Source organism: Penicillium waksmanii (assembly GCF_028829765.1).
Source record: "Penicillium waksmanii strain IBT 27052 chromosome Unknown utg000009l:1.0-4314994.0:1.0-4318279.0, whole genome shotgun sequence".
NCBI lineage: Eukaryota > Fungi > Ascomycota > Eurotiomycetes > Eurotiales > Aspergillaceae > Penicillium > Penicillium waksmanii.
Genome location: NW_026643255.1, coordinates 977,226 through 997,827, shown reverse-complemented (window position 1 = coordinate 997,827; position 20,602 = coordinate 977,226). Strand labels below are relative to the sequence as shown.

The 20,602-nt window shown below is 50.8% G+C and overlaps 8 protein-coding genes across 8 annotated transcripts; 2 read left to right on the top strand and 6 right to left on the bottom strand.

The window, feature by feature from the left end:
• Positions 1-866: 866 nt before the first annotated feature.
• Positions 867-3,526, top strand: tyr1 (uncharacterized protein; the record flags this gene model as incomplete). The annotated part of the gene is made up of 5 exons (XM_057269953.1): positions 867-1,220; positions 1,270-1,569; positions 1,618-1,882; positions 1,936-2,035; positions 2,101-3,526. 5 exons carry the CDS (start codon positions 867-869, stop codon positions 3,524-3,526), a joined length of 2,445 nt encoding a protein of 814 aa, XP_057117127.1.
• Positions 3,527-4,084: 558 nt separating this feature from the next.
• On the bottom strand, positions 4,085-6,233 carry N7481_010733 (Zn(II)2Cys6 transcription factor; the record flags this gene model as incomplete). Its single annotated transcript, XM_057269952.1, has 2 exons — positions 4,085-5,092; positions 5,154-6,233. 2 exons carry the CDS (start codon positions 6,231-6,233, stop codon positions 4,085-4,087), a joined length of 2,088 nt encoding a protein of 695 aa, XP_057117126.1.
• Positions 6,234-6,580: 347 nt separating this feature from the next.
• On the bottom strand, positions 6,581-8,359 carry N7481_010732 (putative iron-regulated transporter; the record flags this gene model as incomplete). The annotated part of the gene is made up of 5 exons (XM_057269951.1): positions 6,581-6,883; positions 6,970-7,634; positions 7,697-7,736; positions 7,805-7,971; positions 8,041-8,359. 5 exons carry the CDS (start codon positions 8,357-8,359, stop codon positions 6,581-6,583), a joined length of 1,494 nt encoding a protein of 497 aa, XP_057117125.1.
• A 502-nt stretch (positions 8,360-8,861) lies between these two features.
• On the bottom strand, positions 8,862-10,388 carry N7481_010731 (mitochondrial 37S ribosomal protein mS47; the record flags this gene model as incomplete). The annotated part of the gene is made up of 3 exons (XM_057269950.1): positions 8,862-10,064; positions 10,120-10,281; positions 10,338-10,388. The coding sequence occupies 3 exons, from the start codon at positions 10,386-10,388 to the stop codon at positions 8,862-8,864; spliced, it is 1,416 nt and encodes a 471-aa protein (XP_057117124.1).
• A 533-nt stretch (positions 10,389-10,921) lies between these two features.
• N7481_010730 (mitochondrial 54S ribosomal protein uL4m) lies at positions 10,922-11,896 on the bottom strand (the record flags this gene model as incomplete). The annotated part of the gene is made up of 2 exons (XM_057269949.1): positions 10,922-11,710; positions 11,813-11,896. The coding sequence occupies 2 exons, from the start codon at positions 11,894-11,896 to the stop codon at positions 10,922-10,924; spliced, it is 873 nt and encodes a 290-aa protein (XP_057117123.1).
• A 206-nt stretch (positions 11,897-12,102) lies between these two features.
• N7481_010729 (mitochondrial 54S ribosomal protein mL38) lies at positions 12,103-13,422 on the top strand (the record flags this gene model as incomplete). The annotated part of the gene is made up of 2 exons (XM_057269948.1): positions 12,103-12,631; positions 12,698-13,422. The coding sequence occupies 2 exons, from the start codon at positions 12,103-12,105 to the stop codon at positions 13,420-13,422; spliced, it is 1,254 nt and encodes a 417-aa protein (XP_057117122.1).
• Positions 13,423-13,576: 154 nt separating this feature from the next.
• N7481_010728 (Peptidase S26A signal peptidase I) lies at positions 13,577-15,799 on the bottom strand (the record flags this gene model as incomplete). The annotated part of the gene is made up of 4 exons (XM_057269947.1): positions 13,577-13,753; positions 13,824-14,219; positions 15,018-15,490; positions 15,583-15,799. The coding sequence occupies 4 exons, from the start codon at positions 15,797-15,799 to the stop codon at positions 13,577-13,579; spliced, it is 1,263 nt and encodes a 420-aa protein (XP_057117121.1).
• A 1,615-nt stretch (positions 15,800-17,414) lies between these two features.
• On the bottom strand, positions 17,415-17,594 carry N7481_010727 (uncharacterized protein; the record flags this gene model as incomplete). The annotated part of the gene is made up of 1 exon (XM_057269946.1): positions 17,415-17,594. One exon carries the CDS (start codon positions 17,592-17,594, stop codon positions 17,415-17,417), a length of 180 nt encoding a protein of 59 aa, XP_057117120.1.
• Between the last annotated feature and the right edge of the window lie 3,008 nt (positions 17,595-20,602).

The window sequence follows — 20,602 nt, the reverse complement described above, 5'->3', positions numbered from 1 at the left end:
GCAGCTTTGTGCATGAGTGTCAAAGGCTCACATTGGCTGAGGGGGTCGAACAGAAGCTGGACTATCGAGCTATACGGAGTATCCCGCTGGTCCTTTTTTTGCTTTTTTTACAAGGGTAAAACATGCACGCTAATTAACCATGGTAACACAGCTAACCCACTGTTGATTGGGTGTACGTATGCGGGTTCATGCATTGCGAATCATGCAGCATGCAGGATGAACGCACCCTACTTGCTATGCACAGCTCCTCGTGTAACACGCCTCTCAGCCATAGTCGTAGTGGCGAGCTGAGCTCCCAGACATTGATCGGCAGCTGCCACCGAAGGCAAACTATCGACCCCATCAAATCCATGCATATAATCACAGTTTTATCGCTCTATTCCCGTTCAAGCCGGTAAATGCCTTCACTAAAAGCTGACAGACACGTGTGCTCGGATTATTCCGCTACAGACCTTCGGCTATTTGTCTCTCAATATATCTTGTGGCTTAAATTTATATCTTAGTTGTCTTTTCTTCTCCACTATAGGTACTTAGCTGGGATATGCTGTGATACAAGTGCTCCTGCATATATTTTTTTGTTTTTCTGCAGGCTGTGGGTGTATACTCCTCAACTGAGAGGGGTATGCTTTTTCCCAGCTAGCCCCTGCATCCCCACAGCTGCAGCTCTGACCTAGCTGATGTCAATCGAGGTGGAATATGATACTTAATTCTTGCTCGGTCTTGGATTCCTGAATATAAATAATACGCCACCTGGACACGTTAATTCCCAGATGTTTCTTCTCAAGCCCTTCATCCATCCTAATCAAGACCCGAGAAGATCACGAAGGTCGTTGAGGAATTCTGCTTCATCGTCACGACTCAGTAAGATGTCCAAGTCCGACCACAAGTACTATCCCATCACCGGTGTCCCGGTCGGAGATCTCGACCTTCCAAACATCGGATTCGACACCCCGGTCCCCATTCGTCAGAACATCGACACATGGAGCAAAGACCCCGAAAATGAGAAGCAGGTCCAATTGTTTGTGCTGGGCTTAGATCGCTACCAGAAGATCGACCCCTTGGATCGGGACTCATACTTTCAGGCTGCCGGAATTCATGGACAACCTAATGTACCATGGGATGAGCCCATTGACAAAGAGGAGGCGGAGGGTAAGGGATACTGTACTCATAACAACATTCTGTTTCCAATCTGGCATCGTGCCTACTTGGCTCTCTATGAGGTGATACTTCCCATCTGCAGCCAGATTGATCTTGACTGACATCTATTAGCAACGTATCTACGAGTGCATGCTTGAAGTTATCCCCAATTTCCCCGAGGAGGATCGCGAGGAGTGGACCGAACTTGCCCACTCATGGCGTCTCCCTTTCTGGGACTTCGGTGCTCAGGTCTCAGTCCCTGAGCTGTGCAAGTATCCCACAATTGCTGTCCCAACCTTCGATGGCAAGGATTTGTACAATATCCCCAACCCGCTCTTCCAGTTCCGCATGCCAACCCACAAGCCTATGGGCACCGCTGGTGTAAAGGACTTTGTGACTGAGTGGGACGGGGATGCCAAGCAGGAGCTCTTTGTATGTTTCCGACTCTGAATACTCCGGAACTTAGCTAACTGAAAATAGTTTAGCGAATGTATTGGAACCAGCCGCTGGCCTGAAGAGGGCGATAATGCCTCAGGTACATCGACATGGAAATATGGTGTGGTCAACAACTCCAAGGTCCGGGACGCTTTGACGGCCCCTAAGTGGGATGAAGGAGGAGAATACGGCCAGGCCTCTGAGATGGTGCACCGTCTACTCAATGTTGACATGGACTATCTCACCTTTGCCACAACTGGTCTGCAGGATGGCGACCACCCCGTCGAAAAGGATCTGAATCTGGAGTACAGTATGTGTTCTTTCTTTTGATATATGAGTTACAGAACTGACAAATTTCAATAGTTCACAACAACATTCACGGTTGGGTTGGAGGTGAACATATGGGTCATATGTCTCAGATCCCCATGGCGGCTTTCGATCCCTCATTCTGGCTCCTCCATTGGTTAGTTGATAAACAATCCTCTCGCGAGACCAATGTTTTTAGTTTCTAGCTAACCAAATATATAGTAACGCTGATCGCATCTTTGCCTTGTGGCAAGCCAAAAATCCGGACAAGTGGTTCACCGAGTCCAAGGTCAATGCATTCCTACAAGATGCTATCGGTCTACCCCCGGGCTCTGTAATTACCCCCGAGACTGGTCTGCGACCGTTTCACAAAGATGTTGGGGGAACTCTAATGGTTTCCGCCGATGTTCGTTATCCTCATAAGATTGGTCACACATATCCGGAGCTGCAGACGTGGAAGTACAAGCAGCCAGGCTACCAAAACAAGGAATTCCAAGCAGATCTCCAAACTGCCATCAATGATCTGTATGGAACCTCAAGAAAGACCTTGCTCGATGCCGGCTCTAAGTTGAAGGGTGTCGAGGTCTCGGAGGACAGCTTCAAAGCTCTCGACTTCTCATTCAGTGTTCGCTTCCGCAAGTACGCCTTTGGTGGTGATCCTTTCTGGGTTCGGATTTACTTGTCCCAGGATGGAGTTAAACAAAATCCTTCTTCGGACAAACTAACTGAAGTTTACAACTTCAGTCAGAAGCCGCAAGATGCGGCAGGAAAGCTTGCATGTGCCAACTGCAAGGGTAACGAGAAGAATGGCCTTAAGGTGAACGCCAATATCTCCATTACGCCGGTGCTTCTGAATCTTCTCAAGCTTGGCAAGGACCTGCTCAGTCTTGACAAAGACGAGGTTCTCAAGTTCCTCCAGGACAGAATTTACTGGAGAGTGACCAGGGGAGGCAAGGAAGTACCTCTGTACGAACTTGACCCTCTTGATCTCGAGATCATCGGAGCCACGAACGACACGACCGTTTTCCAAGATGCGAGCAAGCCGCCTCTCTTGTCAAACTTCGTGAAGGAGCCCACGATCTCTGGAGGAAAGGACGGTGCGCTTAGCCCACACCTGAAACAGCCTGTCACTATTCCTCCTCCCGCCGTGCCTAAGATCCCCAAGGCGGCTCTCAAGATCAACACCAACAGGAAATTCAAGGAGTCTCTCAAGGCCGATGCTGTCGTCCTGATTGACTCGACTACCTTGAATCTGACCCCGGCTAAGACCAAGGGCATTGATAATACCCAGTTCTACTTCACCGATGGCAATAGCGATGAAGGCAACATTCTGTTCCTGCTTTCCATCCGTCGTGCTGAGAACGCTATCGTCTTCAACACCAGGATCGACAATAACTGGGGCAAGGAAGTCCGTGTTAGTCTTCAAGGCCGATTCCGGACTGATAAGCCATCTATCCTTGTCCACGATCAAGGCGATGGTTACGAAGTGTTCATCGATTGGAAGCACGTTCTGTGGTTCGAGAAGCGGGCCAAGGACAAGATTGCCACAACCATTTCGTACACTGTCAACGATGGCCAGAAGTCTGTCTTGTCTGCTGGTCTGAATGTCAAGGTCTATTCTTCCATGGCGTCCCTTTTCAACCACTAGGTTGCAAAAGACTGAGTTTCCAGAAAATTCTGACTCTCCCTTGTAAACTGTGGGATGAACGAACTTGCCCGGGTTGGCACAAGTTGTTTTGCACATTCAACCAAATTTGTCTCAATATGATATTATATTGGTCTTTTCTTTATCGAGATGCTTATTTTAGTATTCAAATGAATACTTTCGTTAAAGCTGTTTCCATTTATCTATTGTAGTTTTAGAGTAACTTCAATCTGAACATCACCGAAGTTGTACTGAGTCAAGGGCAATACAGATGATGTGATAACCTCCTGAAGGATGATTCAGCTAGGCACCTGCATTCATGCGGAAACCTTGGAATGCATACTACTCGGTGCCGGTGACATACTACACAAATGGCTTGTAGAATAGCTGCCAAAGATTCTCTTCGGTTTTAGCGACGTTACATGATCGCCAAGTCCGAGGACCAAAAGCTAGTAACTGTAACACTTTCACATTGAAACGGTTCTAATATGTTGGTCGTTGCATGATATATGCTTTCTTCTAGAGGGTATATTATGGACATTAAGTTGAGCAGAGCGGAATTCAAATGATGACGAACGGATTCGAGAATAGTTCTCGTCGCACGCACCGCGAATCCGCCCAGGATCGTGAGACATCTTGCCTACGGGTCATCTCTTCCAGTAACAAGAGAATCTTATCGGCCGAGGGATGTCGTGAAATCGAAGTGGCTGGCTCATTCTCGCGTGCGGCTGCCATTCGTTGCATCTCTTGGACAATCCACTGACGTTGGTCCTGCGAGCCTTCCAGACCTGCGATGAAGATTGGCCACATGAAGCTGACTGGTAGATGACCAGGTAAAGATCCTGCTGACTCGATCGTAGCTAGCTGGATAATCTTGTCGACGGCGCCGTTGACACGGTCTGTCCGAGGATAGATTGCAAAGGCGACTCGGTGGAGGTAGATGAAGTTTGCCAAAAAGTTTGCCACATATTGTCTGAAGGTACGGCAGACTTCAAGAGCAACTGGGGCACAGAGTGTTTCATGCAGGGCTTCCGGTTGCCCATACACGTCGATCACGGAGGGTCTGCGGTGCCAAAGGGTCTCGAGGTCGGCGCCAACTTTGTGTGCGATCTGTAGCACCTCGAATTCGTCGCTCAGTGTTCCACGACTGCGGTGATGTAAATCAATACATATGATGCGTCGAACAACTTGCTGTGCCTGTACGAAGAACTCAAATGCCGGACCCACAATCGCCTGGTAGACCAGATAGCTAGGGCTGTGGAAGAGGTCATCTTTCATTTCTTCTTCTTTGTGTTCTTCGGGCGACTCGATGATCCGGGGCTCCGACGTGCTTTGTACTTCCAGTGGCTTGCTTTTTGGTCTATCCTCTGGAAGATTTCCCATCTCGATCAATAAGTCACCGTCACGGCCAGCAATGAGGGATTTGACATCGAGAAGTGAAACCCACGAGACCAGGAGGCGTCCGAGTCCAGTCCATTCTCGGGTACGATCACTAAATCGTTGCAAGATAAGATATGAAGAATGAAGGTAAGAAGTATCCGCTGCACAAATGTCGGGAGATGAGAACAACTGGTCAGATATTAGTATTCTCCTCAAAAATTGAACACCTCCCATCACCGAGAGCACGAACCTCAGATAGCATCAAGAAAAACACCGAGGCGAACACCTTGAGCAATGTTGCTTCGGAAACATCCCCCAATAAAGATGCATGGATCTCCGAGCTAGCTACTCGGAAATACGTCGGCGCCCAGCGCCATTGCTTGCCTTCCGTTACAGCTTTATGGACATCCGAATAGCAGTATATCGCATTCAGAAGGGGGCTAAATTCCCGGGCATGATCCAGCACGGACGGGCGTACATATTTCCACTCCATATTGATCGGACCAAAGATGACGGCTGGTGGGTCAATAGACAAGAAGTGCTGAAGCAGCTGGTCTTCATACGAAGTGGTGCCCGGGTCGGACCAACTACGCCGTGTTGTCGCGGCATCGGATGCATCCCCAATCGAAACTCCATCCGTCAAGGAGGAGGAGCCGTCGGGACTGAACGACGATCGTTGTTCGGTTTCAAACTGACCTTCTTCTGCTCCGTTCATCGCGAACTCAGCGGTCATTGCCTGCGAGGGGCTCCCAGTGAACGCCTCCAGGCCACTCGTCAAATCGAGGTGTTTTTGCTCCAGCTCCGATGTGATTCCTCCCATGAATCCAAGCATGTCGAAAGGTCCCAGCTGTGCAGCGGGGTATGGTTCGGTATCGGCGGGGGCTGCCATCGCGGGGATTGTTCGATGGTGATCATCCGAGCGCAACACGGTATTGAAGAAATTCAGGTCTGGTGATCTTTGTGAGACATTTGCTGCTGCCGCGATTGCTGCCGCTGCAGACGCAGGTCCCAGGGCCGGGGTGGGAGCGCCTTGAGAGGAGACGCCGTGCAGGCCGGTGATCGAGTTGCGAGACCGACGGGGCGAAGAACTCAACGAGTTGCTGTATGCGATCGGGGGCTTAAAGACACATCGAAGACGCAAGCGGTCACAGTTTGCACAACTCGGTTTGGCCTCGTCACAGCGCACTTTGCGAGCTCTACATGTCAAGCAACCAGTGCGGCGGCGCGGGCCTGATCTACCAGCTCCCCGGGCTTTCGGTACCTGTGAACCGAAGACTGGCGTTAGTCGAGAAAGGCGATCGGAATGTGTATCGAAGAACGGTACCTCCATGATGGAACGAACAGTCCCAGGTTTGAGGCCAGAGGCATTGTTGTTGTGTCAGGAACGGCGGTGGCCGGTTTCCCCGCAATTTTGGTCCCACGGTTGCGCGATGGTGCGAGGATGACGAGCTCGATGGCGCCACGGGTGAGATTTGATGGTCATTCGTGATGTCCAGGGTTACCAGTAAGAAGTATCATGGGATTCACTAGGTAACCTAGGTTCACTGGGCTCACTGGGTTCACTCCATACTGCCAAAATGAGGAATGATCCGACAGCGATCGCAGCAATGATATGCACGGCTCTCAGACTCCACGTGGTCGAGCGGGCGTCATGGCAAAGGTGTTGGTACTTGATATTTACGAAAAGTATCTCAATGTGATGCAAATATTGACTATGCCGCCGATTCTACAGCTCGGTAATGCACTTTGTCCCCCCCCAATACACTTGGATCGATGCAGCAGATGTCCCCGCTCCTTGCGCACATAGGCCGCAAAGCAGATCGCCGCGACTGCCACTGCCCCCGAACTGATGATTACCGGATATTCAAACTGCTCCGGACGAGAAAACAGAATAGTAGACGCGAAAGACAACATCTCGAAGATGTTCTGTAGTGCCATCTCGGTGGCCGAGAACCGCGCTCGGGCATGCTCTTCGACATTCTATAGTTTCAAGTCAGCATAAGCAACAGGAAGCTCGAATATAGACACTATTACTACTCACCTCTTGCACAAGGAACTGAACAGACAGGTCGAACCCCCCAGAGCCCTATCCGACTCAAAGCGACTCCAATAACGAGACATCCCGCAACTAATCGGGAATTCGAATCCCAGGGCACATATGCTACGGCAGCACCGGCCACACAACAAAACTGCCAGTTCAGGAACCAAAGTCCAGATCGGATTGGGCCAATGCGATTCATAACAATGGGCGCGATCCACGTTCCAGATAACTCCGCTGCGACTGAACCAATGCGCATGTAGCTAACCTCCAGCGGGCTAAATCCACTGTGGAGCAGATATGTGACCATTGTAGCGCCGAATGATAAAACTGTCAAATACAACAAGCTCAAGGCAAACGAGGCCATGAATACCCGGCTTGTCGCGAATTCTTGCCATGGTGCTAAGGTGTCTCGCAGTCGGCTCATGATATTCTGTAGCGAGTGATGTTGGGCTTGTGTTGCGATTTCATCTAAAGTCTCGGTTTGCAGAATAGCTGCAGAGGTCCTTTTCAGGTTGGGAACTGCTCGGTATACCTGAGCAATGGCCACATATTCGACCAATACGGAAGCCGTGTTCAGCCCAAGGACTGTCCATATAGCCACTCGGGTCGAAAAGCTGTCGACGAGGGAAATAAAAACAGGAGCGACCAACTTGCAGAAAAGATCAATTCGTCTCATTGAAGCATTCAGGTCTGTATTAGTCATAGTATTGTTAGAAAACCTAATAGCGAAGACCAATTTGGGGGAAACTTACCCTGTCGGGGAACATCAATGCTTTCTGATATGACAATAGCCTATTAAAGGTTGTAAAATAATCAGCAATGACTTGATGAAGCAATGGTCGATGAGCCCTTGAACATACCCAATCTCGTTCGACGGCCACTGTATTGGCGGCGGCCGCCAACTTCTCTACACAGGCCAAGAGGCTAACAAAGACAAATAGAATCGAGGATAAATCCCGCGATTCAGCAATTGTGAATAGTGCTATGAAGCACAAACAAGACACCGCGACAGGGATCCTTTGCCAGACTAGATTGAGGAGATCAATTAGCGAGACCAACCTAAGCCTCATCCACATGAATACATAATATAACCTACCAATCGAATGTCTCAAAGCAACCAAGCGGTCCGAACTGTCAACTTTTGCACCTAGCCACGACGAAAGCGCAACGGCAGCGAGCGATCTAACAAGGGCATAGATTGAGGCATAAAGCAAAGTTCCGGGGAAGATAGAAGCCAGAAAGAGGACTGCGCCGAACTCAAACATTCGCGAATTCCATGCCGAAAGACTGTGGGACACATAGAGTCGCCTCAGAACCGAGCGAGCCTCCAGTGCAGGGCCATTGAGTTCTGTTTGAGATGCATTCCTGTCCGGATGGGGAGTGGGAGGGGGAATGTCGAAGTCGCCTTCGCCCATTGAGGAGTAACTGGTCACTAAACAGCTTTGTTCGTCCCTCATGATAATATCTGAGCGCTCATTGGAGCCCTAGATATTATTGAATATTGTGGACTGTGTACTCCTTGAAGATTGTGAAAGTGGACGTTAAGATCAAGACGAACATGTTGGGAGGGACGGGAACCTTGGCAGTGCGATGCCGGGTGGGCTGATAACGCCATTGGTTCAAGCCTAATTTGGCCAGCCTTACACTTTGAAAGCTTCTTTTTTCTATGTTTATTCGTACGTACTACGATTCGTAGCTAACTTTAGGTCTTCTCAGCGATGAGGGCTTTATAGGCCATACACATGGCCATAAATTGGAACCGGATGTGGAATCGGATGTGGTGCACAAATATCATTGATTGAATGCAACATGATACCTTTAACAGAAAATTGGGGTAGATTCTAATACATACGGGCGGCGGAAAAGCTCTCGCCATCGAAATAAAAATTACATGCTGCAATATAAGACTCTCGCTCTTCAAACCCACTCAATGCCCTTCTCAGTTCGCTTCGTCCGGCGAGCCAGGACCTCGGAGACCTTTTCGCGGACACCCTCCTTCTGGTTCCATCGTTGAGCGAACTCGCTGGTGACCTGAGAAACTGATGTACCGTGGGTACGGACAAATTTCTCAATCTCGCTCTCGGAGGGCAGGGCGAGCTGTTCGTGAGGGTAACTTGTGTAGTCACCCTCGCTCAACAGCTGCAGGCGGCTTTCGCCTTCGGGGATGGCGAAGAAAGACTCAACAGTCTCGTTTGAGACTTCAGCCAGGGTGGCCGGTTGCCACTCCGCTTGACGGGGGGGCTTAGACATTAGACGAGCCTTGACTCCCTCAACGAAATCGGGGTGACGCATGAAGTTGGCGGCAACCTGGTATTCACGCTGGAAGGTCTCTGAGATACTCCACTTCTTTCCGAGGCGCATTTGGCGGAGGGTAACCTTCAAGGAGGTGGGGGAACGGCTTGAGAGAGTCTTGAGGGTCTTCTCGGCCCAGTCCTTCTGCTCGGTCTCGTTCTCCAGCGCCGCGAATATCTCCTCAACGGTGTTGAAGCTGAAGCAACGGTCAATCGCCTTGCGCAGCTCGCCAGCCAAAAGCATTGGCTCCTCCTGCAGAGACGGGAGACCAAGCGAGTACTCAGCCATGGTCTTGTTCACGGTTTGCAGTCGCTCGGGCAGACCAACATGGTCGGGGAAAACCAGCTCGGACAGACGCTGGGTGACGTTGCTGAGAACACTAGAGTGCAAGTAGTGGGTCGCAATGCCAGAGTACAGGGCCTGGACACCGTTCAGGCGCTCAGAAGTCAGAGCCAGGTAGGTACCAGTCTCGCCATCCAGGCGCGGAAGGAAGAAAGAACCACCGACGTCGGGGAAGTAACCGATAGTTGTCTCGGGCATGGCGAAAACTGTGCGCTCGGTAGCAATTCTGAACGGGGCGTGCATGCTGAGGCCGACACCGCCGCCCATGGTGATACCGTCCATGAATGAGATAACCGGCTTGGAGTATGTGGCAATGGTGTGGTCGAGGCGAAATTCGAGTCCAAAGAAGTCTGTCGAAGCCTTTTGTCCCTCCGGTCCCTGCTCATTTTGAAGTGCCAGAGCAGCGACATCGCCGCCAGCACAAAGCGCCTTCGATCCTGCTCCCGAGATGAGGACGATGTTCGCGATTTGAGACTTTTCCCATTCCTGTATCCCCCATCATTAGCATACCCGCTAACCTGTGTATCAAAGGCCGACTCACCTTCAAACGGGGGAAGATTTTTCGGGCCATGGAGCCATTAAGGGAGTTGAGCTTCTTGGGTCGGTTGAGCTCGACGCTGCGGAGGCCGTAGATAGAGTTGAACAGGACATCGTCAGGCTCGTCGCCGGGGAGTTCCTTGGGAAGTTCGGGGGAGGTTGACAGCTTGCAGCAATTAGCATCTCTCACAGGATCACTACAGGTACTTCTCGTAGACTCACCGAAGCTGTTGCCCTGAAGGCAGGGTTGGTCACCTTGGCGCGTAGAGGCATTGCTGGCGATGAGACCCGCGAGATCCAGCTCGGCGGCGAGGGTAATCGTGAGAATGAGTGTCGCAGCAGCATGAAGAAGACTGGTGCCGAAGAAACGACGGAGAGGGGGTAGAATTATAATGGACGATCAGATGTTTCTCCGCTTTACCGTCGACCTCGGGAGTTTTTTGGACTGGATTTTCTCCGGTCCGAGGGCCACTTCTCCGCCTGCGCGACAGTGGCCGCGTCCGCAGATAGCCGCAACGTAGCCACTGGTATCTACATAGTAGTAATGGTAGGTAATGTTTAGTATTATCATTAGAGATAGATAGGGTCAATAATATTGTAATAATGGCAGTGATTCGATGGATCTTCATCTATTTACAGTCATTGTTCCCCGGTAAAGGACTCGTACTAGTTAGCAGGTCTCGTGTTACTAATAGTTGTAAAAGTGGTAATTGTAGTAGATCATACTCTATTTGTACATATTGGCCAGAATACAGAAACGAAAGAAAAAGATATAAATGCACATGTCCGCTCCTAGATCAAGCCCTTCACAGGTCAAGGTAACGTGCCTTGGAGGGCTTACTCTTCAAATCCCGCGAGTGCCACTGGAAGAACCGGTCCAGCGCCCTTTTCTCGATGATTAACCGCTCAGTCTCCAAGAGGTTCTTCACATCCACCTCACTGCTATCCCTAAGTGTCGCGAATCTCTTCAATTTGTCCATCGCATCAAACAATTCCTCGTCAAAGTCCGCGGTGATCAGAGTTGAACGGCCCTTCTTGGTGTTCCATCCATGCTCCTTCAGAATACGCTCCATCAGGAAAGGTGTAGACTTCGAAGGGATGGCAATGTTGTTGTCGATAACAATCATTTCGCCGCGCGCAAATCGATAACTGAGGGCAATGCGCCAAGCTTGGTCGTAGAGCTTAGCAGGTAGCCCGGTCGAAAAATCGCGAGGATGAGGACCATGGGCAACACCACCACCCACCCGAATTGGCGACTGCTTGTGACCCACACGAGCACGGCCAGAGCCCTTCTGTGCCATGAGCTTGCGGTGGCTACCATGAACGTCTCCCCTCCACTTCGTGCTGGCCGTTCCTTGCCGGGTCATGTCACCTTCGTAGATAACTGCGCGGTGAAGAATATCTTTCCGAATGGGCATCTGTAATTGTTTCTGGGAGTATTCCACGAGACGAGTGGGTTCCATAGAAGGAAAGTTGTAAGTCATGACTTGGACTGGGGCGTCCCACGGAGCCAACGGCGAAGTTTTCGAGAGATCAGGTGCGGATGAAGCGTTGGCCTGGGCCTCGGTGGCCATTGAACGAGTGAGGCATTGCCGCTGTTGTGAGTATGGGGTTAGCAAGCTGTATTCCTGCCACTTATTCCACTCATTCAAGCGATCCGCATCGCGCGGACAAAAATGAAGGTTCAATGATCATACCGTGACGGCCTCTGACCCCGACAAAAGTCCACCTGATGTGCGTGAGAGCAGCCTAAGCGCCCGAAAAGCCTCGCTGCCAGGCATTATGAAGAACCACGACAGTGATTGAGTTGTGTGGTCTGATTGATGTGCTGCTTCGAGCGTTTGGATGAGTTAGGGAGCAAAAGTTGACTAGGCGGTGACGACTAGCAGAAGTCTTGGCGGCGACGAGAAAATGTTCCCCCGGGTCAAACAACTTGCCAACACTCGACCTGCACCCCCAAACAATCCAACCACGGGACTCTCACACCATGGCCCATTGCGAGCGGGCATCTAGACCGCTGCTTCAATGTCTTCGCAGCTCTTACGCTAGAAGCCTGACCGGCCTCCAGGTCCAGGCACGTGGCTTCCAGTCAACAGCCAGTGTTGCAGAGGCTCAATCCGAAGAGACCCAACCTTTCCACAAGAACCTCGATCCTGAGCTTGTCTCAAGCCCTCGCCTAGAGAGACGTCTTATGCGACAGGGCACCACTCCAATTGGCTCCCGTCGTCGACGTGCCGCGCTGCAGGGCTCCCCCAACATTCCCTTCGAGCAGCTCCCCTACCAATGCTTCCAAGAAGCGCGAAATGTTCTGCTTGCCGATCGTACAGAGAAACTGGAGGAAATTGAGAAGATGAGACAAAGAATCGCGAGAGTTGAGGCTCTTTCGACCGAAGAGGTTGGAGGAGAGCAATCACGAAAGTCTCGCTTGGGCGCGATGCAATTGCACTTGGAGCAACTTAAGATCCATGCCGATATTAATGACCCTCAGGTCAAGCGCAAATTCGAAGATGGCCAAGGTACGTTCGATAAGGCTTCAAATTTTGAGCATTCTAGAGAATTGGTTCTAATTTGCTTCCCCATAGGCGATATGAGCAAGCCCATCTACCGTTTTCTGGCCGACCGGAAATGGCGGGAGTACCGCCGCAAGATCCTCGTTCAGCGTATCACACAAATGAAGGTCATCCCCGACGTCCTTCCTCACTGCGACCCCGTTGTCGACACGAAGCTGTACTTCGGCAAGCGGCAGGTTCAGGCTGGTGACTACGTCCTCGCGAACGTGAGCACGAGCGCCCCCAAGCTAGACGTGCAGATGTTCGAGCGTGGCGAGAAACTCGTTACCATCGCCGTTGTCGACTCCGATGTCCCTAATGTGGAGGCCGATAGCTTCGACTATAAGACGCACTATCTTGCCGTAAACGTGCCCATCTCGGCCGTCAACACCAAGGTCGATCTCGCCCAGCTTTCTGAAGACTCCCAAGTCGTTCTCCCCTGGCTACCTCCTGTTGCTCAGAAGGGTAGCCCTTATCACCGCCTTTCCGTCCTCATCATGGAGCAAAAGGATGCGCAGGCCCTCGACTTTGCGGCTGTCAAAGCCAAGGAGGCTGACCGGGACAACACCCTCCTCCGCACTATCCAGGCCCGCTACCATCTCAAGGCTATCGGCGCACACCTGTTCCGCAGCCAATTCGACGAGACCACTCTGGAGGTGATGAACCAGATCGGTTTCAAGGGAGTGGAGCTGGAGCTTCGCCGGAAGAAGGTCGAACCTCTTCCCTACAAGCGCAGAAACCCTTCCTCGTTCAGGTAATTTTTGTTCCTGTTCACTATATCTCCTATCAAGGCGCCATTTGAGTATAGATTTGTATTGTACAAGTGAATATGTATGAATATGCACAGCAGACCAATTCCCTCTGAAAACAAAACACCAAACTCCATGTAAATGCTCAGCCCATCGGTAAGGCCTAGTCGTCCAGTTCGGCCGGCTGCATAGTGTTCTTGACCCATTCCATCTTCGACGGTGGCCAGACACGAGCCACGATTTTTCCATTGATCAGGCCCAACGGGACGGGGCCGTAGTTTCTCGAATCTCTTGACCAGGGTAGGTTATCGCCAACGAGGAATACATGTCCTTCGGGGACCTATCTCGACACAAACTCAGTTAGTTCTGACTCAATAAGCATATTTCGGTAGTCATGAAGAGCAAAATACCTGTATCATATCCGGTTGCTTCCCAGCTTCTGTACTGAGTGGCTGATCACGACAAACAAAATCCCCCGGCATGCCAATAACTCTTTTTGCCGCATGTACACCCAAGAACGTTGGGTGATTGAATCGCACAACATCGCCAACCTGGATTCCCTTTCCATTGCTATGCAGTCGTGAAACAAGGAGCCAATCGCCGCGTGGGTTGAATGTCGGGTACATCGAGGGTCCCTCGCTGGATTGTACGGTCACTAGGTGCTCCCAGACCAGGGTGCAGGCGCAGAATGTGCCGGCGCCATTGAGCGCAAGGCGAGCAAACCTGCCCGGTTTGACTGTCAATGCGTATCGAAGTAGCTTCTCCATTGAGTGGACGGCAAGCACATGCCTCGATTTTTTGCAGAGCTCCAGACGTGTTGCTAATCTGACTCCGAATTGGTTATCGGCCATTGCGGAGACCGAGTCACGTGGTAACGGCTCTCTTTAAATTTTGATTTTTCCCACGGCTCCTCTTCCTCCCCGTCACTGCGCGCTCTTCACAATGATGAGCCCAGCAATGTCAGAGAGCTGTCTCAATTGCTGTCGCCATCTTGGGTGATTGACAATCTGCCATCTCGGTGTTTCATTGATGTGTGAAATACTTAGTTGACTCGGTCTATTTCTCCATATGGTTGCCTTGATTTCTTGAGCAGGGGTACCTTGATCATGTCTATTGGGGACTCGGTCATATCACCCTGTTTCTCGGGATCAAACTATACACCGTCTCTCAGCTTATCGCTGTTGGGATCCACCGCTTCTCCAATGCTAGAGCTTGCCGTCGCCGAAATACAGCACCAGGACGAGCAAGTGTGGAAAACGAAGCAAGATTGACACGACCGGTCCGTCTATATGACAGGCCATCCCCCTAACTTGTCTCATCTCGACCCCATTTAACTATGGGACTGGGTCTATGAGGCTTGTGTAGCGGGGAGACAATCTCCTAAACACTTACAATTGTTATGACTTAAAATCAAATATCAAGTTTTAGAATTCCCTCTCTATCCATGTTTCCAATCAGCTTGTGACTTTGGTTCCATATCCAAACGGCAAATCTTTATTTATCTTTCTAATTCATAGTCGCCCACATCGAGTCGGCATCTATGGAAAAACGAAAACATCGTTAGTGGAACGAGCGCTCGCGAAGTTGGAATTATGAAATAATACAACAATCAGCGACATACCTGGATGCTTATCAACCTCCGCAATATTCTCCCTCTTTTTCGCCTTCTGTCGATGATCTACACCAAATCTCTCGTCTCTTTCCTTCAGCAGCGCTTCTAGTCCTCCCTTCCGAGCCTTTTCCACACTCTCGGGAGACGTGAAACTCCCCATCAACTGCGGCGGTCCCATTGGCACTACATCACCACGATCAACTTGCCACATATGATAGGTTTTACCGTAGATGGGAACAATATCCTCCATCTCCGCCGTCTCCGCCGCATCCCAAGCTGGGGCAGCAATGCCTACTGGCGCAGGCATAATGAGCATCCCGCTCTTGACCTCGAACTCGTGCGTGTGCCATAGCTTGCGCTCCTCTTCCGGAAGTGTTCTGAAGATGCGTGGGCTGACCATATACTCAACGCCAATGAGCCGGGCATTAGTATTGGGTGAGTCGTAGATCAGACATTGACGGACATCTAGATGCAAGAATAGATTCTGTGTTAGTTCCTTCGCTCCGGGTTGTACTAGCACTAGTAGTACGGCGAGTTTTGTCCGGAGCTAGGCTTACCTTCTGTGAGATGTGTGCAATAGTGATTCGCCTCGACGCAGCGGGTTGGGTCGTTGGCGTAAACGTGGAATGCATTTAAATGGGCGCATATTTGCTGTATTGGCTTGAAATCCTGCACCATTGCCGCGCCTGTTTCGAGTATCTTGCTTTTCACAGTTCGAGGATCGCCTGGAATACCGCTGAGCTCTGGGCCGGAGCTTCCTGCGCATGCTGACATGTTGTGTACTACTGATACTAAGTAGTATATATTCCCAAGTTCAGACCGACTTCCAACTTGGAAGGTTATCGATTGAGCAATTTTCGTAGTTAATAATTGGAATGAGATAAGTTGAGTGTGGCAAACTTGAAGCACTTCGAGAAGCACAAATTGAATTCGCAGGCAAACATAGAAAAAGACAAGACATCGATGCTAGCCTATGGTTTTGTCCTATCCTGTGTCTCGTGGATTTTGGTTAGTTTGACGTCACAATGACTGTAGATTTACCGCTACTCGGGCATGACATAAAATAATAAATAAACTCCGGCTATTGACCAAGCAAATCCATTGCCTTCAACGATAAACCTGATGTTCAAGTTTACCAAGCCATCCATGCAACTTGAAAATTCCAGAAGAAGTCTTGCTTGAAACCTCTGATAATCCAGGCCCCACCCCACCAATCAATTTCCCTCAATTTATTGCTCTAGATTCCATTCTTGCAACCTCAATATTTGCTTGTGCTTCAAGTTAGACACTGAATATTCATGTAACGCTGCAGGTATTTGTGTTGCCGGGGATGCTGAAGTTATCTGCAACGCAGGTAAATGATGCCCGATGAGACGATACATCCTATGTTGTAAATAAACTCAGACATAACAGAACCACGTAAGGGGCATTGAAGATAGCTCTGAAGAGAGTATACAAGGCTATCCTCTGATTCATCGCATATGTGATGTTGTCAATGCGAATGTTGTGCTACATTTGATCAGTACCCGACATGATTTACTGGGATGATTGCAAATCGCGAATTGAGAGGAACTCAAAAATGATGCGGTTTTCCATCTGCCGAAAATGAGCACGCACAGGTCTATTGAAATCAGATCCTTGACCACATTCATGGCGGGCGGATGGTTTGCTGATTCTACGTGTCATATCTGGCTTGGCATCCTTGCTGGTCTTGCTGCATTATTGGGCTTGGACATATGTACATCGGGGTGTAGGGTGCTAGTAGACATGAACTGTGATCGATAACAACGAGTGTTTGTTGTCCAGACATGCAGACATCGTTGTCAGGGTTGGTTATTTTGCTCAAAGTAAACTTAGTATGCGATGCTCCGTATCTGAAGAGTGGAAAACTTGAATTAAACACCCCCTCCCCAATACGAGCCCCAACAGAAAAATTCTTCACCTCAGAGATTACGAGTAGACTTTCCTCTCACAACCTTACCGTTTGAATACCCAAAAACGGCAAGTCTTCAGCTCACTCCAACTCCACGGAGGAGTCGGAAGAACGAGCCCAACGGTGGGGAGCACATGACCCAGCGATCGGCCGGTAGACCTGCACCAGAAATCAACTATTTTCCCCAATGCAGCCAATCTTGCACTGGTAACGAACCCGGAAGCCACTAAGGACATACAAGGCTATGGTACTCCGTACTCTGTCCCCGTCGATAGGCGAAAAAGCCGAAACTTGCAATGCAGGACGGGCTGAAAAGTTAGAGCGAGATCATATGGATACAGCGGTCTCTCTAGCCTTGAGGCATAGACTCCATAATATGGCCACAGACTCCACCCGATCTACACAAATGAAGAAAATGGGAGATTGGAAGTTTTTAGACGAGAGAACCCAGTGTTTCTAATTGCTGGGAGTGGCTTGACGGACTCCATTCGCGGGCCCAAAGTCAATAAGGGGATCCAGCTGTGGCACGCTAACCTCTGCGCTAGCCATGCGACTGGGGTTACTGTGCACATCGCGGGAAAATGGCACGAGGGCCCCTTCACCTCCACGATGGCGGAACGAGACGGGAGTCCCCATTGTGATGGGCAGTTTGGGAAAGGATGCGCGGTGGAGTCGAGGGTTAGGACTTTGGGAGGGCGTGTTTCCACCCTGAATTGCTGCAGATGCAGATCCCTCTCGGCCGTGATTGACAGTGATTAACTAGGTGGGTACGATCACGAAGTATAGGAGTCATTGCACAGGATGCACGGAGTACGAGTACGGAGAATGGAGTTGTAAGTCGTCACGGAGTGCACCCCTGAGGGTGCTCAGTCAAGGTGGGATGGAGATACACAGCCTAGGAGGCGCTGAGGGGGCCCTCGGGGGCGTCGATTCGATAAAATAGTGATCACGGACATACGTACACCGTTCCCCAGTGGGACGGGCGCATGGCTGGGGGGGGGGGGGGAGCATATATCCAACGCTCGTAAGCAGTAGACGAAACACACCCAGGCATCCGAATTCGCCAGCTGACTCGAGTTCCAAGCCTCGAGCCTCGAGCCTCGCTCGTCAGCGCAGGATGAGAAGGGGAATGAGTATGGATCACGGATCACGGCGTGTGCAGGACGGAGACACTCACCGACCCAATGCCGCTAGAGATAGCCCCCTCCGTTAGCCCATCAGTACTAGGGGCTGCTGATGGAGACCATGAGAAGCCCCAGATTCCTATCACTTGTCTAGCACCCATCACCCGCAGGTCGATAATCGGCGCCATGCCTTGCGGCTGGGCATGTGTGGCCATCTCACTGCATCACTGCGGACTCACCCTTGCCCGCTGCACCGATCGGCCCCTTGGGAGTGGAGGAGGTATGTCTGAGTGCCACCAAGTAGTTACCAACGAGGAACGAGGCGCAGAGAGGGTTCAGGATCGGCCCCTGCAGCTGGACCTATCGTAGGCCAGGAGAACTGAAAATTGGAGCTGGATAAGCATACCGCCAGGTCCCATCCGAGAGTGCATGGACCACACCCCAAACCCGGGGGTTCACAGATTCAATATTAGAAACAGACTTTTTATTAGAGTAAATGGCGGGACTAGTATGTTTGTAGCAAGTAAATTGGGGGCCAAGAAGGTTGAAAGTGAAAATGCCAACCATCTATTGGCCCAACCCCCTGGTCCAGTTGGATCCTTTGAACACACCTTTGAACAGGTATGTACACTACGTAGAGTGTACTCCTGATGGAGTGAGTCGGGAATAGTGACTACGGATACTCCGTACGCCGTACTTTCTGAAAATAACATACCGTACCAACAGAAGTCTTTGACCGCTGCCTCGTACTCTCGAACCTGCTCTAGTCAGGCTCCGATCCAAAAATGTTGATCGGCCTCGACCCACTAGAACCTGGGCCTTGTGTGGCGTCGCGCCTCAGGCGTCAGGACCTCCTGACTGAGAAAGCTGGCCTGCATGCCGGACTCTGCCCGACGGATAGGCGCCCTGCGATGCATGACGAAACGTCGAAGCTCCTTATCTGAAAGAAACATACGGGATAGATGTGGATGTACATATATGCGTGGTCAAAGACCCCTCTCCAGCTGGGCGATGCGCCCTGTCACAGACAGGGACGAGAGTCTGGTAATGGTTCGATTCTGAAGCACAGCCGTCTCGCTGCGTTGCAGCCTACCGGAGAACGGCAGGCTCGGTTTCAGCTGATTTGTGCAAATCGCACATTGAGACAACGGGCCAGCTGCATACCGTTGAGTCCATTATCCATTTAGGAGACGACGGCGGGGTGGGAGGACAACGCTCGGAGGATAATGGGTCCAATCTACCCACACACCATTTACATACAGATTCCAACACCCCTACTCCGTAGGAGATCGTCCAAATCATCAGGGCAACCACCTGGGCAACAAGAAGGGGGGGCCAAGCTAAGCCATACCAAGTGACCGGATCAGATACTAGTATTAGAAGGAATCCAACCGAGAAAGAGAGCACATTTTTGCCCCCCCCTCACAGGCCTCGCGCTGGGAGTTTGTTTTATATCGTCGTGGAGCACATCATCGCAAGGGCCCCCATGCCTTGGTCCCCGAAGGCGGTGCTACACCGTAAGAAGTTGATGACATGCCACTAAGGCAAGCCAAATTGATTTGCCCGCAGTTGTTTCCGACTGAGGCTACGCCGTAAAGGGGAGGGAGGGGAGACGAGGGGAAAGTGGATAGAGAACCCACTGACAAAAGGAGCAATCAGAAGGGCCAGATAGAACGTCTGGAAGACGAAGGAAGGCTGGATCGGCTCCGCCCGTGAGAGTGGAATGGAGTTCGCCCAGGAACTAGCACGCGTCACAGGTCAGAGAGGGAAGTGGGGATAGGAGGGTAAAAAAGAGGCTCGCAAGAAAGAGCTGATCAAAGCCCGATCTGGCATCGGGTCTCGGAGAGTGACCGCCATTCAATCTCGGGCCTTCAATGGATATTGGGGTCATGGATGATGAACTTTTGACTATTTGGTCGTGGATCCTGGATCAGCTGGATCAAAGAAATGCAAGGCAATCACCGCAACAAGGAGTTGACGACGACGTACTTCTGATCTCGTACTAATACCTAAGACGGAGTACCGTTCGTGTTACCAAGGTCTAGAACTGGAAACCCGAACCTGACTAAAGGTAGGAAGTACAGGACAGGACAAGGCTATCAATATCTCTTGAAGGTATGCTACGAGTATGTACTCCGTACATACCGACCCATGCCCACTTTTTTTTCTTCTATACTACAGTAGTTGCATGTACATAGCTACCGTAGCATGTACATATTTACACACTGGCGCAATATCCTTGCTCCATGTACTCCGAACTGCGTACCCAGTACACTCGGCACTTAACAGGATGCCGCCGAAAGCTGACGGCCACCTGCTGCGGTGTGCTCAAGGCGGCATACTCCAGAGATCGGCGAGTTGGGATTGTGTCAGGGCCCACCTCAAGGGGGAATATTGGCCCCTGAGCTTCTGGAAATGGACCGTGGGCGCATTCTCCAATTTTTCACTTTGTAAATGTGGCCCCTGCAGTGCAGGAAGTGGAGCCCTGCAAATGCGTTCCGAGGCGGGCTTGGATCGCTT